This window comes from Bos indicus, chromosome 22, assembly GCF_029378745.1.
Source record: "Bos indicus isolate NIAB-ARS_2022 breed Sahiwal x Tharparkar chromosome 22, NIAB-ARS_B.indTharparkar_mat_pri_1.0, whole genome shotgun sequence".
NCBI lineage: Eukaryota > Metazoa > Chordata > Mammalia > Artiodactyla > Bovidae > Bos > Bos indicus.
This window is the reverse complement of record NC_091781.1, coordinates 58,021,640-58,049,544: the sequence shown is the minus strand read 5'-3', so window position 1 is coordinate 58,049,544 and position 27,905 is coordinate 58,021,640. Positions and strand designations below refer to the sequence as shown.

General features: G+C 55.0%; 2 protein-coding genes across 5 annotated transcripts; one reads left to right on the top strand and one right to left on the bottom strand.

The window, feature by feature from the left end:
- Positions 1 to 296: 296 nt before the first annotated feature.
- On the bottom strand, positions 297 to 6,944 carry CHCHD4 (coiled-coil-helix-coiled-coil-helix domain containing 4). Of its 2 annotated transcripts, none has more exons than XM_070776983.1 (3): positions 6,764 to 6,944; positions 2,035 to 2,133; positions 297 to 1,355 (listed from the first exon to the last, which is right to left on the bottom strand). In XM_070776983.1, exons 1-3 carry the CDS (start codon positions 6,783 to 6,785, stop codon positions 1,060 to 1,062), a joined length of 417 nt encoding a protein of 138 aa, XP_070633084.1. In that variant the 5' UTR covers positions 6,786 to 6,944; the 3' UTR covers positions 297 to 1,059. The 2 variants fall into 2 exon arrangements, with proteins under 2 accessions (XP_070633084.1, XP_019840602.2); XM_019985043.2 differs by lacking the exon at positions 6,764 to 6,944 and adding an exon at positions 5,876 to 6,675.
- A 147-nt stretch (positions 6,945 to 7,091) lies between these two features.
- TMEM43 (transmembrane protein 43) lies at positions 7,092 to 27,905 on the top strand. 3 transcript variants are annotated; one of them, XM_070776980.1, is made up of 12 exons: positions 7,092 to 7,310; positions 18,145 to 18,294; positions 19,204 to 19,338; positions 19,881 to 19,975; positions 20,341 to 20,390; positions 20,610 to 20,679; positions 21,366 to 21,436; positions 22,461 to 22,582; positions 22,866 to 22,940; positions 23,367 to 23,468; positions 24,052 to 24,169; positions 26,042 to 27,905. In XM_070776980.1, the coding sequence occupies exons 1-12, from the start codon at positions 7,299 to 7,301 to the stop codon at positions 26,242 to 26,244; spliced, it is 1,203 nt and encodes a 400-aa protein (XP_070633081.1). In that variant the 5' UTR covers positions 7,092 to 7,298; the 3' UTR covers positions 26,245 to 27,905. The 3 variants fall into 3 exon arrangements, with proteins under 3 accessions (XP_070633081.1, XP_070633083.1, XP_070633082.1); XM_070776982.1 differs by lacking the exon at positions 7,092 to 7,310 and adding an exon at positions 7,614 to 7,807; XM_070776981.1 differs by lacking the exon at positions 7,092 to 7,310 and adding an exon at positions 8,070 to 9,749.

Sequence of the window (27,905 nt, the reverse complement as noted above, 5' to 3'; positions counted from 1 at the left end):
TTACTCTCTGGTGTCAGAGGCAGCCTCCTGTGCTGTGTCTCCATGTCCCTTGGGCACTGTGGGCTGTGACTTAGTTCTGACAAATACAACAGAAACGTTGACAGCAATGCCCATGTGACAGCATCTGCTCACAGACAAAATCACCTGAGCTTTGTTTGAATGTAACACAGAAAACTTGACTCAAACTGATCTACCGGTATCTTCAGAGAATTTCAATTGAGTTTTTCACAATTCCTATTTCCTTGTATCAGAAATATTTTTAATTAGTAAAAACAGAGGACACACTCACAATCAGGTAAAAACCATGTTTTCCTTTTAATTGACACTGTGTCCTCTCTTGCCTCCCACTCTGGTAATGATTAGGTCCCCACCTCTCAGGAGCACTGCATCTGGACAGGCTGAGACAGAACCAGTGTGAACACGGTCCCAGAGCAGAGCTTTGGGAATAATAAGAACATCAAAAATCAGCCTTTCTTTTCACTTACAAAGGGATTCACTCAGAGGGTCCAAAGCTCTGCTTTCTAACTGCAGAAAACCTGGAGCTCAAGGCAAAACTGGAAACCAGAAGGAACCGGAAATGAAGCATAGCGCCTCCTCAAATACTCGAGGTCTGATCAACTCACCTCTGCTTACAAGGAATGGCCCCACCCCAGCATTTGAAGGGAAAACGTTTTGTTTCTATTTCACTTTCCAACTGGGTATAAAATCTACTAAAAGGAACACAAAGAGTCAAAACAAATCAGCTCACTCACAAGAGTCCCTCCCAGACAGAGACTTCTGGTTGCTGAGATGATTCAGCACGTTATTTCCAAGTGGCAAAATTCAGGACAATCTGCGAACTCAAAAGTGGCAGCTACATTCACCGACAGGTTCATGTGAGACACACATACACACAACCCCATCTTTCAGTGTAAATACGGCAAGGGGCCAAGACCCCTGATCAGCACAATAACTTATTTTGTACATTACAGTGCACAGAACAACGGAGGGAAAAGACACTTTCTTGGAGAGGTTCATCTGGGCTCTGAAGGCGGCTGGAGCCCAGGGCCCCGGCCGTCATTAGCTCGACGCCGCCGCCTCTTTGGTTGCGCTGGCCTCGGAGGCAGCTTCCGGTAAGGGGTCTGCTGGCTGCTCCTCCTCCTCCTCCTCCTCCTCCTGGGGGTACAGGTCTGGGTACTTCTGCATGCACTCCTGCATGGCCCGGAACTGGTCCACACAGTCCGACCCCTTGACATCCTCCTTGCTGTAGTGGAAGCAGGAAAAGGCCGCCTTGAACTGTTCTCCGCACGGGCCACTGGCCATCCCCCCAAGGCACGGGCAGTTCCAGTTGATGTCTCCGTTTGGCAGGATCAGTCCTGGGACGGGAAGATGGGCAAGGAAGTGAGACAGGTTTCATAAAAAGCAAACCCAAGGCTGGGCCTCACAGGAATAATGGTAAGACAAACTGCTGCCTGGCTGGCACCGGCTGGTGGCCCTGCTTCCCCCTCGGGATGGGGTTTAAACTCCCGGCAGAAACCCACCGAGCGTTCTCGGCTCAGCTGAAGAGAAGTCACCATGGACGACTTTCTCCAGGTGCAGCTCCACTGGATGTGCTAAGCCACCCCTTAGGGCTGTGGCCGTGCCTGTGCTCAGGACTACACAGGGGAAATTGTTTAGTCCAAAGGCTTGAAGGAGGAGTCCTGGCCTCCCCCTTCCACATGGACGGTCAGGACCCCCCACGCCCTCCCTTCAAGCCCCTCCTGTTCCTCAGCTGCTCTCAGCACAGTGCGAGGACTGGAAAAAGCGAGGCTGGATGGTGTCCAAGGGGCGCTGGGCGTGTCAGAGCACTGAGGCTCCTCCATTTTGTCAAAGTGGAAAACTGTTCAAAACTCAGAAGCAACTCCTAGGTTTGGCCTGATGGCCTGGTCAGCGCACAGCCCCTCCCACCTGAGGGAGACGCACTCGTGTCCTGGGAGCAGTGCTGGCCGAGGTGAACACCCAGCTGCGGCCAGGAACATCGGACTACCACCCTCCGACCCCGGCCCCCACGCTCACCATGCTCCTCGTATGGATCATTGGGGTCGTCGGCCACCAGCTCTGCGTTGCTTGGAGTCTCATGGTCTTCTTTGGTCACAAATATGATTCGATCCTTCCCTAGAGTTTGGAGAACAGAGGGAGCCATGTTTCACCAGGAGCTGTGGCTCAGCCTGAACCCAAGCAGCCACGGAAGCCTTGTGTGAAGCTTGTCCCCTCTGAAACCCTGATGCGCTCCCCCGGGGACCCGCTGCCGACCTGGGGGACAGTCCAGCGGCACCAGCACACCGTGAGCCTGTGGCTGGAGTGGGGAGAGGGAGACAGCACGTCTTGGTGCCACTGCGCATCCTCGGTGGAGACGAGACGCCCCAACCCCTCAACTGCAGCTGCTCTCAGCCCCCGAGTCTGATGATGTCTAACAGGCGGTCTTGCCCTGCTCTGAACTCCCATGGCTCCACAGCTTTGTTCATTCCCGTGGCCTGGGAGCACCTCGTCCAGGCCCCGAGGGACCTGCCAGCAGGCGCCCTCAGATGACACTCCGCCCGCCAGGCTCCTCCGGCAGAGGCTTGCGAAGAGCGCCAGGGTGACCGTATGGAGCTCAGAGAGGCGTGCAGGAGAGGGCAGTGCGAAGACAGAGGGAAGGTGCGGGGCGGTACACCATTTCAGAGGCGGGTGACAGCAATGACGGCTGACACTCCACACACACAGGCCCACGGCCCGCTCCAGCACCCCACACTTGACCTCAGAGAAGACGGCTTGTCCCACACGGCCTGAGGCCAGGCAGCCAGGGCACGCTGAAGAACCTAAAGACCTCGGTCATTCCGGCCAGAGTTCAGAACACTCGAAAGCAGTCCACAGAAGTGCTGTGCTAAGCAGAAGACATGAGCTGACACGACTGCTCAGCTCCGCTCTGACAGTTTTGTTTACCAAGATCTCAGCCAGGCCCAGCCCAGTGCGGAGGCTGGTGTTAGGCCCAGAGCCAAGGGGTCCAAGCCTGGGCAGTGACTTATCTTATATCTCCAGCCCCGGTGCTCGATGGCCATGCTGGCTGAACAGACCAGTTGACAGTCAGGGCTCGACACCATCTGCAGGAAGAGCGCGAGCGCGGCCCTGCGCGGGAGAGGTAGGGCCAGTTTGGGAGGCTCTGGCTCCTGGTGCCATCAGCATCCCAGAGGCTCAAGACTGGGGTTCAAATCGGGGCATAAGCACACAACAGCTGTGTGCGCTCAGGCACCTCCCAGCTCAGCCCACTTCTCTCCCTGGTTCGGGCAAGGATCAAGAGACATCGGGAAAACAAGGAGGTGAACTGGGTTTCTACTTGCACCTGGAATTCTGCTCAAAACACAGTAACTCTTTCAGCGGCATCAAATGACAAACATCTCTGTGAAGAGCGAACGGGGCTGGAGATGTCAGTAAGGATTGGAAGTGGGAAAACGGGTAGAGCCGTGCTCTTCCCTGAAAGACTGAAGAAAGGTGCCCGCAGAGTCCCCAGAAGGGGCAGTCCCCAGCCAGAGCCTGGCAGGACTGGGAGTCAGGGCGCCGGAGGCTCTGAAAGCAGGAGCTCAGGGCTGGCTGAGGACAGAGGAAGCACAGAGCGGAGAGACACGCCGACGCCCGGATCCGCAGCTGTACTCTATGCAGTCACACTGACTGCCGTCCTTCTCTCCACCTCCCTCATCCGCCCGGCGGGCTCTGCCTTCAAGTCCATCCAGAAAGACCCGCATCCCTCACCTGTAGGACGCCACCCCCACCCCCGCTCCCTCCATTCAGCGTCTCCTTGCTTCTACCCGAAGACGCTGAGCACACGCCTACCTCGGGGACCTGCCAGGCCGTTCTGTCGTCCAGGAGCGTATTCAGATACCTCACAGCCACCTCTCCCTGACTTTAGACCTCCTGCTCAGATGGCATCTTCCTTCATCTCTCCCCATTGCCCTTAACCCGCCTTCTCTCACCCACAATTACATATCTGTTTACCATCCATCTCCCCGACTGAAATGTCAGCTCTCAGGGGCAAGGATGTATCTGTTCCATTCACTGCAGTACCTCAGAGCCTAGTACAGTGCCCGAGACATAGTGAGTAATCAGTATTTGTTGGAAAAGTGAATGGGGAAATGAACTCTGAATTCAGACATGAAGATCCCAGGCCCAGCTGAGTATGGAGGACAGATGGCTCTCACCATGAAGTAGGTTACAGGGAACAAAATCAAACCTTGTTTGGGTGGTCTCGTTTCCCCTAGAACACATCATCTCTTGCAACATCCAACCTGCCCCCTCCACTGCCTCCACCAGGCCACAAGGCAGACTACCCACCTGTGCCAGCTGCCTCTGCCATGTGATCAGGGCTGGCACATCACAGGTGCTCAGTAACTGTTTGCTGACGGAACAGGAAAGAGCAGCACCAGCATTAGAAAAGGGGGAACAAAGACAGGAGCAGTGTGGCCCTGGGCCAGGGAGCCAGCCTGAGTCCATGCTGCCTAACACCTTGAATGACCAGCTTCGGCCTCTGACCCCAAGGCAGGGGGCGGACCCCTGAAGTCAAGTGCATGGGCAAGTGATTCCCTTGTGTACCGGTTCACTGGGTAATGCTGCGGGGACACGGCCCATCTAATGCTCTCAGCCTGCTGCAACGCAAACAAGCCGAAAGAGGACAAAAATACACCAGGTATTTCAGAGAGTTTAGGATGTGGAAGACGCACAGGCCAAGGAAGACCTCACTGAGGAGGTGGCATCTGCATTGAATCTTAAAGGATGAGGAAGCAGCCGTGAGAAGAGCTGGGGGAGGGATGCACCAGGCAAAGGCAATAGCCAGAGGCCAGCCTGGCTGCACAGTGACTGGTGCGTAGAGACCAGCAGGAGCCAGGTCAGGCCTCAGTCACATAGGCCTTAATCAGGAAGGAGCTGGGATCAGTTCTCTAAGTCCCATGGGAAGCATAAAGAAGCCATGGATAGCAAAACAAGAAGTTCGGCACTGAGGGGACAGTGGCCTGGATAGATAAAAACTAGGCAAGGCCTAAAGTGAGTGCTTTTAATTCTTATCCCCAAAGAAAGAAAGAGATCTTTGATCCAGGAAAAGATATGGGTCTGAACACTTACCTCTGCTTCCCAGATAACATGTGACTCCTAGAAACCCACAAGAATGAGGATTATAGCCTCATTATACTCAAAAGACTAAAAAAAATCTGCTACATAAAGGAGTACATTAGACTCAGGACAATGAAATAAAAAACTAGAGACCTACTCTCTAACAAACTGGTGAGGGCAGAGGACTTCTGCTCATGGCAGAGTTCAATATCAGTCAATGGAAACTACTTCTCAGAGACATCACTGAGCATTATGGCTTTGCGACCCAGGGAAGGAGGGTTCCAGAGGCAGAATGGGGTACTGGGAAATTGTTGCGTGGTCGCTCAGTCGTGTCCAACTCTTTGTTTTGCAACCCCATGGACTGCTGCTCTGTCCATGGCATTTTCCAGGCAAGAACGCTGGAGTGGGTTGCCATTTATTAGAATTCCATGGACTGTATACTCCCTGGGGTCACAAAGAGTCAGATAGGACTGAGCCACTTTCACTTTCCTCTTCCAGGGGATCTTCCCCACCCAGGGATCGAACTCCAGTCTCCCGCATTGGCATCTGAACCACCAGGGAAGGCCACTGGCAAAAAGGCTTAGCATTTTAAATTGAGTTGTGAGCTGAAGCTTGACACGCTTCTCCTAATTGAAACATGACCTTGGGCAGGTCACCTCCATCTCTGGGCTCAGGATTTCCTGAAATAACTGAGGGAGCTGGAGTATTCACTAGAGAATTTCCAGGGAGTTCCACTTCTCTCTGTAACTTCATAGTCTCAGATATCCTCCCTCCCCCTCACCTGACATGGCGAAGGTGCTTCATGAATATCTGCGGAATGAATGAAGACTAACTTCTCATTTTACAAGACTGGACAACTGGGCCTGGAGGGTTTGGGTGTCAGCTCAGGGACAGTTCGTGGTTGCGCGGGGAGACACTCGGACCGCGGCCTGGAGACTTCCTAGGTGAGAGACCGCAAGCGGGGACCAACTTTTGGCAAGCGGGGACCAACTTTTGTTTTTCTCTGCGGGATGTCTTCCCAGCGGAGGGCTCCCTGGAGTCCACTGGGCACCAGACGGGGAAGCTCTGGAATCAGACCGCGGGGCTCCAACCCCAGCTCCGCGAGTAGCCGGCCGCGTGGCTCAAGCAAGTCACCTCTGGGGTCTTGGTTTACTTTGGGTTAAGAGCAGGGCTTGACTTAGTAAAGTCGCTGCGAGACAGGCCACTCAAGGCTCCTGGCGCAGGGCCTGGTCCGTGCCCGCCGGCGGCACTCCCACCGCCAGCGTCGCGCCCACCGAGGGGCGACCTTCCGGGACAGTTAGAGGCGGTGCAAACGGGAACACGTGGTGTGTGGCGAGCGGCGTAGCAACATAATTAGTAATCAGCACATTTCCCGTTACCAGCCTCAGGCAGCGCACTCGTGCCGCCCTAACCCCCGGGCCTAGTTTACGAGTCTCCCCACGTGCTGTTCCCTCCGAGGTCCAGGTTCGAGTCTCTCGGCGACCCGGGACGGCCTTGCTCCTCCGCGGGCCTCGGTTTTCTCATCCGAAAAGTGGGGCTGGCGACCCCGCCGCCAACCCGCACCCTCCTCCCGAGAACTTGTGCCCCGCGCCCTCAGTGGGGGCGCTGCACGGACCGCGTGTCCCCTGCAGGGCCTCGGAGGCCGTCTCCACGCAGCCCGCCCTCCTACCTTCCTGCCGGCAGTAGGCCATGATGCAGCCCGGCGCTCCGACCTCGCGGCGATCGCGGCGGCGGCCTCACGCCGTGACCTCTCCGCGGCGGGGAGGGCGGCTCGGAGGCCCGCACGGGCCCGCCCCCCAGGCCTGCCCGCCGCGCGCCTGCCTCGGCGCTTCCAGTTCGGCGCTCTCAGCCGATAACTACATTTCCCGGCAGGCTGCGCGCCTCGCGGCCACGCCCCAGGCAGTAGGAACTACATTTCCCAGAATAGCTTGCAGTGCGCGGGCTCGTCAGTGAGGAGTCAGTGGGTTGCAACTTTCGCAAAGCACCCGAAAGGACTACGTTTCCCAGGAGGCAGTGCGGCACGGCGAGCGGGAGCCAAAAAAGCCTGGGCTTTCTGGACGGTAGCTCTGTGGCGTGTCCCGGGCTCTGGGCTTGTGCCGCGCTCTGCTGCTCTTCGGCTGGCGAGAGGTCGCGGACTCAGTGCTGCTGGCGTAAACCCTACTCCACGTTGAGCCGAGCGAGGCGGGCGGCGACCGGGCCCCACCATGGCCGCGAACGTGAGTGTCTCCTGGTCCGCCGGCCACACCCAGGCCTCCCGGTCCTCCGGCCCCCTCTTCCCGCGGGCGTGTCGCGGCCCCCTGCCCGGTGGTCCCCTCCGTCCAGCCCGCCGGCCTCACTCTCACGCCCGTGTCCGCGCCTTCCGGCAGCTGTGCCGTCTGTCTTGCTCAGCGCGGGCCGACTCCTTGGGTCCCGCGGTGTTGGGGACCGGGCCTCTGGTCCGTGGCTCCGCCTCGGGGTCCTCTGGCGCGGGGCCCCTCCCCGCAGCCCTTCTCTTCGTTCCCGGTTCCCTCCTGGACCTTCGGGGTTGTCACATGTGCGGACTTGGAGGGCCGGACGGGGCCGCAGAGAGGTGGCCAGTCCACGGGGGCGGTGGGGAAGCCGATCCGCCCGGGTGGAGCTGTCCAGCGACGTGCTGTTACGGGGCGGGCGGTGAGCTCCGTGCCCAGAGGGATATGTAAGACCGGGGCTGTTATGATACAGGAGCGCAGGCCAGGTGGGGAGCAGAGACTTCAGGGCGGCGGGCAGAGGGGGGCATTTCCCTACGGCCGGGCGCTCGTCCTCCTAGCAGGGGTTTAGTTGCAGAGCCCCTCGCTGAATGTGGTGCCCCTGGAAAGGCTGCTGGCCTACTGCCAGCAGCCAGCCTTTCTCAGGAACCTTTCTATTTAAGCCAAACATTCATTCAACAAACCGAGGGGCACCTCCCACCAGGGTGTTGGGCGAAGAAGGAGCTGGTGACTCAGGCTCTGCTCCTCTGTGAAAGTGTCTGGAGCCAGCTCGGAGCCCTGCCAGCCTGGGCACTCCCTCCCTCTTGCTTTGGTTGAGTGTCCTAGCCACTCTCCGCTGCTCTGTTACACCCTTCCAGGCTCCTCCTCTGTCCCTAAGCGTTCTCTCTGCTTCCCACACCCCCTGAGAAGCCAGGGCTTTCGTCACCCACGGCCCCAGTACACCTTGCCTGGTTTAGAGTTGTTTGGGAGGCTGAGAAGCCTTAAGTGGTGCACCTAGAGGTGGTCCCCCAGATGCAGGGTCTGCCGGGGGAGGCCTGGGCTGTGTCAGGAGACAGGTGTGCCCCAGACCACCACCACGATACCTTACAGATGGGGACTTCCCAGCAGGGGGACGCGCTTGCCCAGGGCCCCACAGCCAGCTTGGCGGGTCATGGGAAGGTGTGGCAGGCTTTGGAGTCAGGCCCACCTGGGGAAAGATCCAGATTCTTTCTCAGTAGCTATGTGACCTTAATTTCTTGGGATTTTTGTTTCCTCATGGGCCCAGTTACTGTGAAGTTTAAGGAAGACTCTGCTTTTAGCACAGTGCCTGGTGCACCGTAGGTCCTTAATTACATTAAAAAACAGTTTATCTTCAGTCCTGATGGGCAGAGAATCTTGGATACGTAGGGTCCTGATCTTTGCCAAAGAGTGTAGATGAATTTGGGTATCCTCTGCCACCAAACCTTCGTTGACTCACCCTGTAGTGGGTGCACGTTTACAGGGACTGGGAGGCCCGGTGCCAAAGAAAGATCAGATGGTGGGCTGGGGCAGGAAGGACACAGGGTTCTTAATCACCGTAAACTCCATCGAGTAATGGAGTTACTGTTGACATCTGTGCTTTATAAATGAGTAAACAGGATCAGAGGGGTAGAGCAGCTGACTCTGGGTTGCACAGGAAGTGATTTTCAGGACCTGAAAATCCTGGTAGGTCAGCCCCTATCCCGCCACACACTGCTCATTGCTTCTAAGCCTGGAGTAGGGGAGCGGGCAGGGAGGAAATCTTCCCTGTCCTTGTTTACTGGGAATTTGGTCTAGAATGCGGGCCGAGTGTGTCATGCCAGCCTGAGGATCACCTTCTTTCTTCTCTTGAAGGCCATCTTTGAGCCGCTTATCTTGATGTTGGCTGTTAGGGGTGGCTGAGGGGAGGCCCAGGAGGAAGCCAGGCCTTCCAGGGCCCAAGTTGGGGACTGGCTTCTTTTCCTGTGCTGCGTGCCTACTCGGGCTCCCAGTGTTCAGCTCCTGTTGTGGCCCCAGGCGTGAGGAAGGCAGTCCGGAGTAGAGTGGCAGAGAGTGGCCCCCAGTTGCCCAGACAGGAGTCCTGAGTCCGCCTCTTAGAGGCTGTGTGGTGTGGACTGGTGCTGTAACGGCCGACCCCTGTTTTCCCACCTGTGACGTGCGGTCGTGACGGTGCCCACCTCCTCGGGCTTGTGCAGAACTGGCGTCTGATAGACTGGAGTGCTTGCCATTGCCATCATCATAATGGCTGGTGGTCACCTATCTGCCTGCAGCAAACTGCTCCACTGACGTTTCCAAATGGCCTGGAAAGTCAAGACCATCGGTGATGTTTGTGTTAGAGGAAACTGGGTATAGAAACAGGGGTCGAAGTCGAGGTGCCTTTTCAAAATGAGAGACTTGAATCCATGAATTAATGTTCAATTTGGCTGAGCAGAGGTAAGTTAACAACGGATAAAGCACTTGCTGTCTGTCGTGGTTGCAAAGAATCATTTATTTGATGTCCTTTTCAATAGACAAAATTTCTGTTATAATCCGTGATCTGTAGGGTTTTCTGGAAGCTGTAAAAAAAAACTTATTACCAACTTTGTTTTTTTAAGTGTCTCAATAAGACCCTGACAATAATGTAATGTGTCCCTTGAGCCACCACAGGGGAAAGTTTCCAAAAATACTGTTTTCCCCATGACCCATTTTCTTGGGTGCACAGAGTTAAAGGAGATACTTGCTGGGGTGACGGCATCTGTGCTCCAGGTGTGAGCCTTGTGTGCTGTTTGTTTTTTAAATCAGGTCTAAACCGGATTTGGGTGGCGGGGTGTCAGTGTCTTGACCCTGTGGAAGGAACGCTTGCGCTGGGTTAGGAGCGTTCCCTGAGAGCCGCGGATGTTCTGGAGGGTGGACAGCATGGGGGTTTAACCCTGCCTTAGCGCGCCAATGCCTTTAGCTTCCATGGCCTTGACCTTAGAACGCCCAGTGTTGTCAGCAGTAAACTGTTTTGGCAGTTGTAGAACGATAACTCTTCCGTTTTTTTTTTTTTTTTTTTTTTTTTATTAGGTTGTCCTGAAGAGGTTAAACACCTCACTGTTTCCATAGCATTCCAGAGTGGGGTGTCTGTCACTCCAGAGGCACAGCGACTGTCAATGTGAATATGTGTCACTGGGGTCGTTCGCTAGAGTTAAGGCAGTTCATTCAGCTTGTGCTTTGTTTCCCGTAAATAAAAGCTTTTAATGATGCCCACTGTGGGCGTTACTGCATATCCATCTTGGTAACGTCCCTGCTCCTCCCTTAAGTGGGACCAGCTGTAAATTAAATTAGAGATCAGCATTATCGATACGGGCTTCCTGGGAACAAGAAGGTGATCTAACCGGTTCACAAAATGCAGTCGTGGCTGTTTTCTAACTGTGGCACAGGCAGCAGAGCTGCAGGTCAGGGTTATTCCGTGGAACCCAGGTGGCACCAGGCAGTGACCCTCACGGGAAGCTGGGCAGCTCACTGCGCGGCGCTGCGGGTGGTGAGAGTGTGAAAGAAACTCAGCTGAGTGCGGCCGCGAACCGAGAGGGGAGCGCGTTCCTCGGGGCCTTCCAGGAGAGCTGTGGCCGAAATGGCCCTTGTACAGGAGGGAGTCCCTTGGCTGCCGAGTCTAGTTTGAGAGCCTAAAGCAAGTCATGAAACAGTTTTGTAAAAGCATCAGTTATGTATAGACGTAACTGTGTATAAATGACAGAAGACTTAAAATCTTGGTTAAAGACCTGATTACAGTACAGTTGTCAAGGAAACTGGCTATTTATGTAGCATACAACATTTTAAGAGAGTAGCCAGAATCATGACTGACACATACCAGAAGATTTCAAATTTTAGGAACTTCCTACAAGTTCTAGAATGTTTATATTAATATATTTATCCACACAATATGACCTAAGAATTTATCATTACTCAGTGTTTCCCATGTAATGTAACATACCAAATGAGCCCAATTAGCTTAATATTTCTCTTTGAGATGTTCAGGGGTTTTCTGAAGCATCCCAGAGTTAGCTGGAGGTCAAAAGAGCTTCATTAAGAATTTGATTTGATAAAACAAATAATTTCACAATTTGTATGGAAATACAAAAAACCTCGAATAGCCAAAGCTATCTTGAGAAAGAAGAAGGGAACTGGAGGAATCAACCTACCTGACTTCAGGCTCTACTACAAAGCCACAGTTATCAAGACAGTATGGTACAGGCACAAAGACAGAAATATTGATCAATGGAACAAAATAGAAAGCCCAGAGATAAATCCACGCACATATGGACACCTTATCTTTGACAAAGGAGGCAAGAATATACAATGGATTAAAGACAATCTCTTTAACAAGTGGTGCTGGGAAAACTGGTCAACCACTTGTAAAAGAATGAAACTAGAACACTTTCTAACACCATACACAAAAATAAACTCAAAATGGATTAAAGATCTCAACGTAAGACCAGAAACTATAAAACTCCTAGAGGAGAACATAGGCAAAACACTCTCTGACATACATCACAGCAGGATCCTCTATGACCCACCTCCCAGAATATTGAAAATAAAAGCAAAAATAAACAAATGGGACCTAATTAAACTTAAAAGCTTCTGCACATCAAAGGAAACTATTAGTAAGGTGAAAAGGCAGCCTTCAGAATGGGAGAAGATAATAGCAAATGAAGCAACGGACAAACGACTAATCTCAAAAATATACAAGCAACTCCTACAGCTCAACTCCAGAAAAATAAATGACCCAATCAAAAAATGGGCCAAAGAACTAAATAGACATTTCTCCAAGAAGACTTACAGATAGCTAACAGACACATGAAAAGATGCTCAACATCACTCATTATCAGAGAAATGCAAATCAAAACCACTATGAGGTACCATTTCATGCCAGTCAGAATGGCTGCAATCCATAAGTCTACAAGCAATAAATGCTGGAGAGAGTGTGGAGAAAAGGGAACTCTCTTACACTGTTGGTGGGAATGCAAACTAGTACAGCCACTATGGAGAACAGTGTGGAGATTCCTTAAAAAACTGGAAATAGAACTGCCTTATGACCCAGCAATCCCACTGCTGGGCATACACACTGAGGAAACCAGAAGGGAAAGAGACACGTGTACCCCAATGTTCATCGCAGCACTGTTTATAATAGCCAGGACATGGAAGCAACCTAGATGTCCATCAGCAGATGAATGGATAAGAAAGCTGTGGAACATATACACAATGGAGTATTACTCAGCCATTAAAAAGAATACATTTGAATCAGTTCTAATGAGATGGATGAAACTGGAACCTATTATACAGAGTGAAGTAAGCCAGAAAGAAAAACACCAATACAGTATATTAACGCATATATATGGAATTTAGAAAGATGGTAACAATAACCCTGTGTACGAGACAGCAAAAGAGACACTGCTGTATAGATCAGTCTTATGGACTGAGGGAGAGGGTGGGGAGATTTGGGAGAATAGCATTGAAACATGTATAATATCATGTATGAAACGAGTCGCCAGTCCAGGTTCGATGCATGATACTGGATGCTTGGGGCTGGTGCACTGGGACGACCCAGAGGGAGGGTATGGGGAGGGAGGAGGGTTCAGGATGGGGAACACAGGTATACCTGTGGCGGATTCATTTTGATATTTGGCAAAACTAATACAATATTGTAAAGTTTAAAAAAAAAAATTTGATTTGAGGAAGTTTGTGAAAGATATGAAAAGGTTTTAAATGTTTGACTAAGTAGGATCATAAGTCACTGTGAAACTATTTATTCGCTTCAACCAAAGGGATAATAAAAAGATTTCAAAAGTAAATGACAGAGAGCTACATCAGATAAGTTAGAGGTAAAGAAACTCTCTAATCTTTACCAAAACCAGATCAGTGTTTCAAGAATGCTTTGTCCTCTTCACAGATAAAAAAGTTGGTTTTCACCATTTTACCTTTATTATTAAAATTCATTCGTTTAATTAAATTTAATCTGATCTTAGTAAGTCCTGGCCATGTACAAAAACTTTTTTCAGGGTTCCGTTTTTAAAATATATGTTACTTTATAGTTCAGTCTTTGAGTGAAGCGCAGATTATATTTATTAATAGTCTCAAACACATTTAGTCTCTGTGTGTGTGTGTGTGTGTGTGTTGCTCAGTCATGTCTGACTCTGCTACCCCATGGGCTGTAGCCCGCCAGTCTCCTCTGTCCATGGGATTTTCCAGGCAAGAACACTGGAGTGGGTTGCCATAAAAGTAAGTAATTAAAGACTTATTTAGCAGTTAATCTTCCAGTATTTTCTTATTAAGAAAACAATCTAGACATTCAGTGAATTCCATCATTTGGGCACCCCACTCCAGTACTCTTGCCTGGAAAATCCCATGGACAGAGGAGCCTGGTAGCCTATAGTCCATGGGGTCGTGAAGAGTCAGACATGACTGAGCGACTTCACTTTCATGCATTGGAGAAGGAAATGGCAACCCCCTCCAGTGTTCTTGCCTGGAGAATCCCAGGGACGGTGGAGCCTGGTGGGCTGCTGTCTATGGGGTCCCACAGAGTCGGACATGACTGACGCGACTTAGCAGCAGTAGCAGCAGCAGAACTCTAAAATTTCAAATCCCCCCAAACTGGGAGAAACTGTTTTTACATGTGAAAGTGAAAGTCACTTGGTTGTGTGTGACTCTGCGACCCCATGGACTATACATTCCATGGGATTCTCCAGGCAGAACACTGGAGTGAGTAGCCTTTCCCTTCTCCAGGGGATCTTCCCAACTCAGGAATCAAACCAGGCTCTCCTGTATTGCAGGTGGATTCTTTACCAACTGAGCTACCAGGGAAGCCCTGTTTTTGGGTACATATATCCTAAAACAAAATTATTCTTAAAAGAATTCACCCCAAAACGTATTCATTATTTATGAAAATATTACCATACCAAGTTAATTTTCTTGTTGACACATTTTATAATCACAATAACATGAGCATGTTAACTTTCAGGAAACCTGGGTACAGCTAAAATATTACACTTAATGATGAGTGTAAATCCATGTCTGTATTAATTAGACCATCAATTTTAACTTGTTTTCTTCCATTAAAGATTAATCCTAGATTATGTGATCCTTTGACAGTTTGGGCTAGTTTAAGTAAAATATTTGATTTGTAAACATTTACTTTTAAATTAATTAAGTAGAACTCTTTTACATTAACGTTGATAGTAACCTCTGAAGTTAGAGATGGATCATACTTGTGTATACAGACGTACATATATCCAGATACACACAGAAATAGCTGTTCTGCTTGAGTTTTACAAAGATCTGTTTTCACACACACATACACACCCCCTTTTTTTCTTTTGAGTCTACTAATTAAGCCAAGTAGACTCTAAAACTGGAAAGAAGAAAAAAGGTCGATCTTCATCCCAGTCCCCGAGAAGAAAAGTGCTAGAGAATGCTCAGACTGTCGGATGGTCGCGCTCACTCCCCATGCTAGTAAGCGTGTGCTCAGAATCCTCTGAGCCAGGCCTCATCAGTACTTGAATTGAGAACTTCCAGATGTACCAGCTTAGAAAAGGCAGAAGAACCAGAGATCAAATTGCCAACATTCATTGGATCATAGAGAAAGCAAGGGAATTCCAGAAAAACACCGACTTCTGTTTCATTGACTACATTAAAGCCTTTGACTGTGTGGATCATAACAAACTGTGACAAACTCTGGAAAAAAATGGGAATAACAGGCCAGCTTACTCGTCTGTTGAGAAACTTGTACGCAGCTCAAGAAGCAACAGTTAGAACCTTATATGGAACAACTGACTGCTTCAAAATTGAGAAAGGAGTATGACAAGAATGTTTACTGGTACCATGCCTATTTAACTTAGGCACAGAGTACACCACACGAAATGCCGTGTGGTGTACTGGATGAGGGCTGGATGAGTTACAAGCCGGAATCAAGATTGCCAGAAGTATCAACAACCTCAGATACACAGATGATACCACTCTAATGGCAGAAAGCAAAGAGGAACGAAAGAGCCTTTTGATGAGGGTGAAAGAGGAGAGTGAAAAAGCTGGCTTAATACTTTGGCCACCTAATGCGAAGAACTGACTCATTGTAAAAGACCCTGGTGCTGGGAAAGATTGAAGGCAGGAGGAGAGGGGGACGACAGAGGATGAGATGGCTGGATGGCATCACCGACTCAATGGACATGAGTTTGAGTAAACTCTGGGAGTTGGTGATGGGCAGGAAGGCCTGGCGTGCTGCGGTTCACGGGGTCGCAAAGAGTCTGACACGACTGAGCAACTAAACTGACTGAAAGCTCAGTATTAAAGAAACTAAGATCATGGCATCTGTCCCATCACTTCATGGCAAATAGAGGGTAGGAAAGGTGGAAGCCGTGACAGATTTCCTCTTCTTGGGCTCTAAAATCACTGTGGATGGTGACTGCAGCATGAAATTAGAAGACAATTTCTTCTTGGAAGGAAAGCTGTGACAAACCTAGACAGTGTTTTAAAAAGCGAAGACGTCACTTTGCTGACAAAGGTCCATCTAGTCAAAGCTATGGTCTTTCTAGTAGTTATGTACAGATGTGAGAGTTGGACCATAAAGAAGGCAGAATGCCGAAGAATTGATGCCTTTGAAATGTGGTGCTGGAGAAAACTCTTTGAGAGTCCCTTGGACTGCAAGGAGATCAAACCAGTCAATCCGAAAGGAAATCAACCCTGAATACTCATCGGAAGGACTGATGTTGAAACGGAAACTCCAGTACTTTGGCCACCTGATGTGAAGAACTGACTCACTGGAAAAGACCCTGATGCTGGGAAAGATTGAAGGCGGGAGGAGAAGGGGGTGATAGAGAATGAGATGTCTAGATGGCATCACCGACTCAATGGAGATGAACTTGGGCAAACTCCAGGAGATGCTGAAGGACAGAGAGGCCTGGCATGCTAAGCCAAGACTGTAGACTCAAGGCAGTGTGGGCTGTGTTCACATTTCAGGAACATGATAAGGATTATAACTTCAGGCTTTCTCCTAGGAATGCTTCTGTTCCCTCAAGGTCTGAATTTGGAACAGATGTTTTACCAAGCCAGCTTTCTCTACGGTGTTGGAACATCTAAGAAGCTCCCTCCTGGCCATTCAAGAGTCATGTGTTTGCAGGCATTGGTTTTGTCATGATGCCAGCCAGGAGACCTTTCGGCCTTTGAGGGATGGTTTCCCGTTATTACTTTGGCAGCCCAGTTCAGATAGGATCTTGACAACTTTCTGAGGGCCCTGTGATGGAATGTTCCCCTGGGGTGGGCTTGGCTCTCCTGTGTCTCGGCTTCTCCCTCCAGCAGTTGAGCGTGCTGCAGGGGCTGGGAGTGCCGGGTGGCCAGCCGCCACGGCGCTGCCCAGCGAGCAGAACTGACTTAGTGGCTGTAGTGGGCCCTGTGGGGCCGCTGCACGTCTCAGGGACGGATGCTCAGGCACTTCTGCTGGGTCCTCCGCTGCCTGGGAGCTGCTTCTGGCTGAGGGAGCAAGTGTCCCTTAACTGTGGAGCTGCGCAGGCTCAATCTCTCATTCCACCAGCGGTTTGTTCACACCATATATGCAACAGTCTTTCCAATTTAAGTCAGTCTGTTAAGAAAGACCAGAGAGCCCCGTTCACTCCAAAGCACATCCCAGGTCTCTGCCTAGGAGACAGTCCAGTAACCCTTTTAAGACTCCAAGTCCCAAGAGGAACAGCTTGAGTAAAACTCAGAGTGGGGTTTAAAGCGATGATGTCCAGGTGTCAGGAGAACTCAGGAGAACTCTCGAAAGCACCAAAGGAACACAGAGAAGCTGGTGGTGCCCCAGGGGCCCGTGCTGGTACCAGGCCCCAGTTTGGGGTGGACTCCAAGTGTCCTCTGGTGGATGCATCTGACAGCCCCCCAACTACGCCAATCAAAAGTGGATGAAAATTTAGTTAATCAAATCAAGAAGAAAAAGGCATTTTATTTGAGCCAAACAGGATTGTAACCCTGGACACAGCCTCCCAGAAGCTCTGAGAACTCTCACCTGCTGGAAGGTGAAGACACAGTTGTGCGCATTGCTGGGACAGGGTCACGCACGAAAGGGGTACACTGATGGTTTACACACGGTTCACCAGGGACGCAGAGGCCAGGGAGGCACGCGTACAAAGCGAGCGGTCAGTCACCGTGGCCCCTCGCAGAGCTGCGAAAGAATGCTGCTCTTTTAAGAAGTTTCACTGCAGACGTCAGAAGAAAGGGGAGAAGGTCCTTATGGTTGAGCAGGCGCCCCCGTCTTTGATGCAGATGCAGACTGTGTGTTAGGGAGCGGGGAGACCCACACGGCACAGAGTTTTCTGTTCAGATTTTCATGTCCTGCCCTCAGATAGAAATTACGTGTCACCAGCTTGTAAATGAGTGTTCACAGAAGCATTGCTCATAATCGCTAGGAACCTGAAGTATCCAAGGTATCCATCGACTGGTGAGTAAATTGACAGATGGGGAATTCTACTCGGCCACAAGAAGGAGCGGACTCCTGATGCCATGACACAGGTGGCCCCAAGCGTCAGGCCAAGTCCGGGAACCTGGACAGAAGCAGCTCATGCTGTGTCACGATCCATTCGTACCGCGTTCGGGAAGAGGCAGGACTAAATCGCAGTGATACAGATTCAGATCGCTGTTACCTCTGGGCGGTGGGGAGACGGGGTACTGGCAGGGAGGGGGCACAGGGAGCTTTCAGGCGAGAGACATACTTTGTATGTTGACGGACACGGCTCTGCACTTGTCAAAACTGAACACTCAGTCTGTGCATTTGACTGAGTGTAAATGCACTTTGTTTTTTGAAAACCAGTTTCCTTTTTGTGTTTTTCAGTATTCCAGTACGAGTAACAAGAAAGATCACGTCAGAATCACAAACAAGTCCCAGCCGGGCTTCTTGGAGCGGCTGAGCGAGACCTCGGGTGGAATGTTTGTGGGGCTCATGACCTTCCTGGTCTCCTTCTACTTAATCTTCACCAATGAGGTATGATGTTCGGGGTCCCTCTGTGCAGAGTGAGGGTCCCTGCAGCATCTCAGTGCAGAGGCTGGATATGGTAATAAGGGTCAAGATTTTATGGGGAGGAGGGTTGAATCAGTCAATTCATTGTGTTGTGCTCCACTTCATGACGAACAGAGGCAGGAGGGGAAATGGATCAATTCACGTACCTGAAATGGGGTGAAAGAAAAGGTGAAAAGTGAAGTCGCTCAGTCGTGTTTGACTCTTTGCAGCCCCATGGACTGTACAGTCCATGGGATTCTCCTGGCCAGAATACTGGAGTGGGGAGCCTATCCCTTCTCGAGCAGATCTTCCCAACCTGTGAATTGAACCAGGGTCTCCTGCTTTACAGGCGGATTCTTTACCAACTGAGCTATTTAAACTCTGAAATGGGGACAGTCTCAGCCGCAGGCGTGGCTGGATCCAGGCATTCATGCTGGGCCCCTAGGAGCCTCCGTTTCTCCGTCTGTTGCCCATTTTTCTCTGTTGTTCAGCGGGCTCTTCCCCTGTGGTGGCAAAGGTGGCCCGGCAACTCCTGTGTCACATCCCAGCAGCTTAGCAACCCCAGAGAAAAGAGGACGCGTCTCTGTTTCTAAGTCAGTTTAGCCAAAGGCCCAGGGAGACTTCTGAGTGTCCTCAGTCCTCTCTGAACCACTCTGTGGGGCCAGTGAACACAGGATGCGGTTGGTGAGGCCTGGGTCACATTGAACAGCTGTGCCATCAGCCCTAGTGAAGCACATGGATGGAGGGGTGCAGGGCAGAGGCAGCCGCCGTTCTTCCTGGCGCAGCTGGTGCTGCGTGGGTGCGGGGAGGCCTGGAGAGCGGGCGTCCTGGGTTCTCCTTGCCCCGGGCAGCAGGTGTCCAGCAGCTGAAATCCTCTCTCTCCGGCGTGCACAGGGCCGCGCGTTGAAGACGGCGACCTCGCTGGCCGAGGGGCTGTCGCTGGTGGTGTCTCCCAGCAGCATCCACACTGTGGCTCCAGAGAACGAGGGGAGGCTGGTGCATGTCATCGGGGCCCTGCGGACGTCCAAGGTAGGCCGGTGGCACCCACTGACCGCGGGGGCTCGGGCACCTTGTGGGTGTCGTCTGGAGGCCTGGGCCTCAGAAACAGACTCCTGGTGTAAGTCGCGCTACACCACTCGGTGGCTGTGGACCCGTCTCTCCAGAGTCTCAGAGTCTTCCTCTGTCAAATGGGGAGAAACCTTGTAACAGCCTGAGTGAGCTCTGCAGATCAGCCCAGATTCAGGGTCTCCCGTCCTGGCACGATGGCCCTTGGCCAGAGCCTCACACAGAGGCGCTTTAACAGTGATGATGGGCCCGCGTGCCTGGGGCAGCGTCTCCTGTCTGAAGACCCTTCACGCTGCCCGGCCCTGCAACCCCGGGCTCGCACCCTGAGCCACGCGTGCAGCTTGGGTCACAGGCTCAGCTCTTGGGGCGGTGGCTCCGCTTGGCGCCCCACGAGCAGCGCAGAGTTCTCCGGGCTGGCCTGCCCTCTGGGCCTGTCTCTCCCCAGCCTGGCCTCCCTGAGCTGAGCGTTCTTGTCCTTTGTCTTCCTGGTCTGTTCCTCTGTGAAGCTCCTGTCTGATCCTAACTACGGGGTCCACCTCCCGGCCGTGAAGCTGCGGCGGCACGTGGAGATGTATCAGTGGGTGGAGACCGAGGAGTCCAGGTGAGGGGCCGGCTGGGGCTGCGGGAGGCACGGGGTTAGGGGGATGGGCAGCCGGCCTTCACTGCGGCACTGCTGAAGGCTACCATGGGAAGTCTTCCTTTCGGAGGAACATCAGATTGTCCCCCAGAGACTGGCCCGTGGTCTCGATTGGAGGCGGCAGGGGTCTCCTGCGGAGTGCCTGGGGGAAGAAAGTGGCTGGGCTAGCTCCCAGGGATCGCCGTGTGTCTGGGCTGGTGTGGACCAAGCCTGCGCCGTGTGGGGAGTCTGGCCTGGGAGCCCCGAGGCTGCTTCAGGCTGGATACGCCCAGAGCTGGGGCTGCCTCGGGGGTGGCGGGCTGACTCGGGCGCCTGTGTTTTCCCCGCAGGGAGTACACGGAGGACGGGCAGGTGAAGACGGAGAGGAAGTACTCCTACAGTGAGTCACGGGCCCTCCCTGCTCCCCGCAGCCTGTGTCTTTCCTTAGCCAGCATCAGGCTCCCCGCATGCTGGTCCTCGGAGCCCTGCTCCCCCGTCTATCCAGTGAGGCTCCAGGAGCTGCCAGGTGGTCCCAGGCTTGGATGAGAGGACGTGGGGCCGGCGGGCCTCAAACCTGAGGCTTACCGTGGTTTCCGCATGTTCTCTCTGCTCAAAACAGACACAGAATGGAGGTCAGAGATCGTCAACAGCAGAAACTTTGACCGAGAGATTGGCCACAAAAACCCCAGGTGAGAACCAGCCCCTGGCAGGTTCCCAGCCTCAGCGTCCTCATCTGAGTCATGGGGCTGAGTTACTTCTGTCTCGCGGGCTGATGAAATGTGGGCTAGGGTTCGGAGGCCCGCTCCGGCACTGTGAGCAGAGGCGGGGCCTGACCCCCCTGGCCCTAGGGGTGGTCAGTGGTGGGTGTGGGGAGACCATCCCCAGGGCTTTCAGGAGCGGCTGCATTTGACACCCTCGTTCAGGGGTCTGGCTGAGGACAGTTAGCTCAGGGGCAGGGGTCAGGGTGTTGAGACGGGCGTGACACTGGACAGGCCCCGTGTGGTCTGTGTGCTGTGACGAGCTGGGCAAGGCCAGGAAGGGCCTTGAACGTTCCCAGTGAGGCTTGGATGCTGGCGGGAAGGGTCTGGAGGGGAGGGTGTGAAGTCCATGGCAGGGCCGTCTGACGGCTGGGGGGCAGGGTGGGACAGGCTGGCAGGGGTCCAGGCAAGATCGTAAGAAGCTCTGGGCGACAGAAGCCAGCGGAAGCTGCCCTTCCTCGGCAGGGGATGGGGTCGGGGAGAGACAAGACTGCGGGGCCGGGCTGGGCTGGGCTGGCAGGAGCCCCCTGGGTGCGGACCCTGCCCAGCACCTCCCCGGGGACCCAGGCAGCTCCCCTGGCACCCCACATCGCCAACAGCTCCCCCTGTCTCCCCAGCGCGATGGCCGTGGAGTCGTTCACCGCAACAGCCCCCTTCGTCCAGATCGGCAGGTTTTTCCTCTCGGCGGGTAAGTCTAGGGCCATTAGATGAGCCACCGTGGACCCAGAACCCTGCACTTCCACCCGGTCGCCTCCTAGGAGCCGGGGCCCTGCACTCATTCCTTGGGTGGTTAAAGGGGTCTCCCGCTGCCCTGGGCAGGGGTCGGCCAGCACTTCTCCAGCGTCATACTTTTGGGCTGGGGCCAAAGGGCAGGTCTGTCCCCAGGAAGGGGGGTCTGTGTGGAACCCCCCGAAACCTGTTCAGGGAGCAGCTGCCAGGTGTGGGTCCTTGCCGGGCTGAGCAGGCGGGGCTGAGAGCCCCTCCTCAGGCAGCCCTGGAGGGCAGCGCACACAAGGCCCCGCCTCCACTCCTGAGCCCCACGGGCCCCCGGCCCTGAGCCAGACCCCGGAGGGCCTCCCACAGAGAGGAGCTTGCGGGGGTCAGTGTGGCTGTGAGACTGCCACCGACACTCCTGGGGCTGCCCCCGGGCCAGACCCCGGAGGGCCTCCCACAGAGAGGGGCTTGCAGGGGTCAGTGTGGCTGTGAGACTGCCACCGACACTCCTGGGGCCCGCCCCCGGGCCAGACCTGACGAGGGAGAGAGGACCCCTGGGGCCAATGCGTCGAGGGGCAGTGCAGAGACCGCGTGAGCAGGGCCTGGCCTGTCGGTGGTGTGCTCTGGCCCCCAGTCGGTGCCAGCCATGTCAGGCAGCCCGGCCTCATGCTGCAGGGCAGCAGGGAGCCAGGCCGGGACGCAGGTGACGGGACCTGGGGAGCAGTGGCCGCAGGGCTGAGGCCCTCCCGGGGCTGTGGTCACCGCCTGACGGGGTTGGCTTCCTGGAGGCGCTGGAGGCTGAAGGGGCTGGTCCTGTGGACGGACAGAGTTGGAGCAGGGACTCCGGGTGGGAGAGCGGGCATGCAGAGGCCCCGGGGGGACGAGCCGGCAGGTGGCCGCGCAGCCGGGCTTGTGGGGCGGGCTGGGAAGGCCATCAGGCTGCGTGTTTGCAGACGGGGCTGCAGTGGACACACTGTTTCTAACCACTGGCCTCTCAGGGCTCATCGATAAAGTGGACAACTTCAAGACGCTGAGCCTGTCTAAGCTGGAGGACCCGCATGTGGACATCATTCGCCGGGGGGACTATTTCTACCACAGTGAAAACCCCAAGTACCCCGAGGTACCCAGTGGGTTCGGGCGCTCCGATGGCAGAGGTCGGGGCCCCTGAGTCCCGCCCCTCCACAGTGTGGGAGAGTCCGAGCCGCGCTTCAGCTCCCATCGGGTTCCATGACTCACGGCTGCACTCGGCCGGCCGGCGCTGGCGAGGGTAGAGGGAGGGGCTGTCTGCGCACTGGGGCTGCCTGGGTGCAGGTGGGGGTGGTGTGACCCCCTCGTGGGCAGGTGGGCGCCCTGGGCCCCAGCTTGGACTCCCACCTCCCTCACTCGCCTCTCTTCCACCCCAGGTTGGAGATCTGCGTGTCTCCTTCTCCTACGCGGGCCTGAGCAGCGACGACCCCGACCTGGGCCCAGCTCATGTGGTAAGCGGCTCCCCAGGCAGACAACGGGGGCCTTCCTGGGTGCAGACCCGGGCCCAAGTGCATGCTTAGGGCATACCCCTCCCCCTCGTGTGTGTGCATTTCCATGGGCCCCAGGCGGGGGAGTGGTGAGGGTCTCAGCGTGGTGCTTGAAGAGGTTCTTCCAGCCCTGTGCAGGCGCTTTCCCCGACCACTGACCTCTGCCCTGTAAATGCTCTGTCCTGCGCTCCAGACCCTGTCACCCCAGCCCCGCCTCCACCCCCCGCCCCCGGGTCCTCCCCAGGGCTGTGAAGAGAGCAGGCCAGCGGGAGCGCCTCCCCCAGGCCCACGTGGCGGCAGGGGCTGGGGCGGCCTGCGGCTCCCCACTGCCTTGGCGCACAGCGAGGAGGGCGCTGGCCCCGCAGCTCTGAGGCGGAGTTCTCTGACCAGGTCACCGTGATTGCCCGGCAGCGGGGCGACCAGCTGGTCCCCTACTCCACCAAGTCGGGGGACACCCTGCTTCTCCTGCACCATGGGGACTTCTCGGCAGAGGTGAGCAGCCGCGGTGCGCCTGTGCGCCGCGCTTCAGTGCTCTGGTCACCAGCCTGCCCCCACGGTGGCAGAGCCAGGGCCGTGAGGCAGGAGAAGGCAATGGAAGGGGTGAGGGGTCCTTGTGTGTGCGGCCCGGCTGCCCTCCGAGAGAGGGAGCAGTGAGCAAAGCAGAGAATCCCCCGGACCCCCCAAGATGCTCGGAGGTAACAGACGTGGTAACAGGAGCCTCCTTCGGCAGTGGGTGGCGAGCGACGTCTTTGCTGAGTCCCAAGTGAAGAGCCGGGTGGGTCAGTCATGTCGCAACCCCGGGCCCCCCTTGCCGGGGCCGGGACGCCGAGTGGCCCTGTGCAGAGCGGGAGGCGAGCTGGGGGTGAGCTGGGGTGAAGGGTGAGCTGTGCAGGACCAGGTGAGTGAGAGTGGGCGCCCCCAGGGAGACCTGCACCCCATCCGAAACAGGGTCAGCCCCCACCCACACCCCGAGGACAGGGCGCAGAGAGGGGCGTCTAGTCCAGCGCCTGCTGGCGGGGCGGCGTGGGACTCCTCGGTGGGCTGTGACCACCTCCCCTCCCTGCTTGTCCTGCAGGAGGTGTTTCGGCGGGAACAGAAGAGCAACTCGCTGAAGACGTGGGGCCTGAGGGCGGCTGGCTGGGCTGCCATGTTCATGGGCCTCAACCTCATGACGCGGATCCTCTACACGCTGGGTAGGTGGGCAGACAGGGCCTCTTTGGCCCCCACCACCCACTGGGTGTGCTCAGCCCCCGCTGTGACCCCACTGGGTGTGCTCAGCCCCTGCTGTGACCTCAGGGCCTTGGGATGGGTGAGCCGGGGGTGGACGCTGGCCCCCAAGGCTGCGGTCTCCCTGCCCTGCCCACTGCGCATCCCCTCAGCCTTCACCCCTTCACCCACAGCTGTGGAGCCGTGCTTGGGGGTTGGCCGGCTGGGAGAGCTCCAGGTTCCTTTCCTGCCTAGCCTCAGGTTCCTCACACCTAACTTGCTGAGTTTAGTGAAGAGCTTGGCAAATAGGAAACACTCAAGAGCCGTCATCCTTCACACCCCACCCCCCAAACCCTGAACTAGACTTGACACAGCCGCAGCAGGTCTGGAATGCAGGGGAGGCTGTGCCAGGCTGCTCATGGCCCCAGGTTGGCCTGCTTGAGCCCAGGCGCTCGGCTCAGGACCCAACCCCAGGGTGGGTGACTGGCGCTGGGCTTGGGGGCTGTGCAGGAGGATGGGGCTTCTCAGGGGGCTGAGTCCCATCCAGTCAGGTGGTTATGGTTCCCAGAAACCCCTCCTCCGCTTAGCCTTTCCAGCTGGGAGAGTCTGGCTGCAGCCCCCAGACAATCAGCCCATTTTATAGGCGGGAAGACTGAGGAGCAGTGGGGGTGGGGGAGGCCGCTTCCCCCAGATGGCGGAACCGCACCCAGGAACGCAACCTGCATGGTCACTAGGCCCATCGTGGCCACGACCTCGGTTAGGCCCTTTCCTCTCGGGGCCCAGTCCCCCCTCATCAGGTCTGTCTCGGGGGCTGCCCTCTGACTGGTTCACTCCACGCCAGAGGCTGAGCCTCTAGGGTCAGGACAGAGTGAGCGCACAGAGGGACTCGGTGCAGGGAAGGGACGAGGGAAGCTGCTAGCGGGGTGCCCGTCCACCCCGCCCCACCCTCTGTTCCTGTGACAAGCACCTTCTGAGAGCCTGCTGCGTGACCATGGGCTGCGGGCCCTGGAGGCCATGCCGCCAGCAGGACGGGCAGGGTACCAGTCCTCTGGGCTTAGCGTGGTGGCCAAGAGCAGAGGCTCTGCACTCAGACAGCCTGGGTTTAAACTGTGGTTCTGGCACCTTCTGGCTGTGAACTTAACTGCCAGGCCTCGGCGATCTTGTGGGTGAACCGAGGTTAGGAACGGCACCGGTGTACAGGAGGGCAGGGTTGGATGAGGTTCGTGGTCCCCCAGCCAGCGCCCACACACGAGCCCTGCTTGTTGCGGGGGCTGTCGGGCCCACGTGGGGCTGGACCCAGATGGGCCCCAGGCGGCCTGCGGGCCCCTGCATCTCACAGGCACCAGACCCCGGCCTCCTGGGAACTGAGTGCAGGCCCCCGGTGCGTGCCGGCCACGGGAGGCCTGCCTCAGCAGTCCACAGGCAAGGACAGGGCGACTGCAGAAGGGCTGATGGAGCCCACGTTGGGTGGCGGCCTGTGGGGGTCTCCGGGTGGGCGGCTCCTCCGGTCCATTGAGCCCTCACAGGTCCTCCCTGGAGCTGGCACACAGGTGACCGGTCACAGCTTGGGTGAGCAACAGGCTCCTCCAGGAAGGGCTGGGCGCCGAACAGGCCCGCGGGGGGTTCAGCCCTGCTGCTTTGTCGGGTAGCAGAGAGGTGCTCGCCAGCATCGCTCATCTGCCCCAGGGCACACCGGGGCTGGGCTGAGCCAAGCCATGGCCGTGCGTGGGGCTCTTTGCGTGTGTCCCACCGCTGCCTCTCCCTCCACACCTGGTCCAGAGACAGGCGGGCTGCCGGCAGGGGGAGGGAGGAGCCGAGCCGGGGGCCTGGGAACCCTGACTGCCGCTCTCTCCCCACAGTGGACTGGTTCCCTGTCTTCCGAGACCTGGTCAACATCGGCGTGAAGGCCTTTGCCTTCTGCGTGGCCACCTCACTGACCTTGCTGACCGTGGCCGCCGGCTGGCTCTTCTATCGGCCCCTGTGGGCGCTCGGGATCGCTGGCCTGGCCCTGGTGCCCATCATCATTGCTCGGACTCGGGTGCCGGCCAAGAAGCTGGAGTGAGCGGGCGCAGTGCCCGCAGACACCCCCGCACCTCAGACCCAGGCCGCCCTCCCCTGAGCTGCCTGGGTCTCGGATTCCACACACACCCTGCCCCGGCCGTGCACACAGGCAGCGGGTTGGTGTCCGTCAGTTAGCCCTTCATGCCCCTTCTTGCAGTGGGCAGCTTTGCTGGCAGGAGGCAGCTCCTGTCTGGCAGCATGACCTCCGCCTTCCTGCTTGTCTCCTTTCCCTCTCTGGGCACCGCGTGGCCACCTGTGTCTCTTAGCTGATGTCTGTAAAGGTGGTGACACTCAGACCAGAGACGGTGCCAGGCCCCGCCACAGCCACCACCACACCAGGGTCCAGGACAAGGTGGCCCGGGCACCCCAAACCCACTCTGTGTGCGACTCAGCTGGGTGCTCAGAGGCCACGGGAGTCTGGATGAGGACCGTGGATGTCTGTCTGGCCTCCCACACATGTTGCAGTTTGGCAGAACCCTTTTGGTACACAGGATCTTCGAAGGTCTGGTTACTTAGTTTCTTATCGCTTCCTGTCTCTGCATGAAACTCCCTGACAAGGGGATTGTTTGGGGCGTTGTTAAGTGGGGGTTGTTTCAAATAAGACTTAAAAAACAAAATCCCTCCTGAACGATTCATATCTCAGACTGTTACACAAAAGCCCTCTGTGTTCTGTCTGTTGAAGTCAGTTCAGAGCATGGGAAGTTCGGTGGGGCTGTGACTTACCTGGTTGAGGAAGTTACCCATCCGTATTCTGGGTCCCTGGGAAGGTTTTCAAAGCTTCAGGTGCTTTGAAACCAGTGTTAGCAGAAGGCTTGTTTTCCCTCTGAGACGAGACGGGTGTCTCTGCGTCTGAAAGGCATTTCCTTTCTTTGGCATCAAAACGCACTGTTTTCTTGAAGATGATTTTGTTATTCAGCTGTCCCAAGTGTGTTGCTTCACGTTGACCCCCTTGCGCACACACACAGCTCGACCACAGTCGGGCTTCAGAGGCTGCGTGTCGGGAAGCTCTCGCCCAGCTCTGCTCACCACACACTTTGCCGTTAGCACCCGGCCCCAAGTGGCTGCTCCTGGGGGCCTTACGTGTTCAGTGTCCACAGCTTTATTCCCAACTCAAATCCACCCACACTTAGTTCACAGTTTCTAAGTTTCCTAACGGCTTTCACACCCTTCGAAAGATAAAGTGTGTGGTAACGTCGATGTCTTAAGAGATGGTACGTCCTTTGACTATTTGGAACTTGCTATGCCTTGCTGGGGTGGCTGCTTTAGTGAGTGAGTAATCTCTCTCAGTGTCCTGGGGGACTTGTGGTGTAAATTGAGATTTTTCATGTACAAAACAGCCAGCCCCAGGGATGAGTTATCTGGGTTTAAGGACTGAAATAGTGTTCACTATTGCTTGTTAAATCAATGGTTTATTCTATCAACTCCTAAAGGTGCGTTTGGAAAGCACAGCAACAAAATGATGGCCAAATACAAAATCCTTGACATCTGTGTGACTTTTTTCTAGTACAGATTTTAAGTTACTGCCAATTTCAAGTGTTCTTAAAGAACAAAAGAATGTTAATAAATATTTTGAGCATTTGGAAAATCATAATGAAACTTGTATTACCTTTGTATTTTTGACAAAAATTCAAAATAAACTTCTAAACATCTTTTGATATAGAA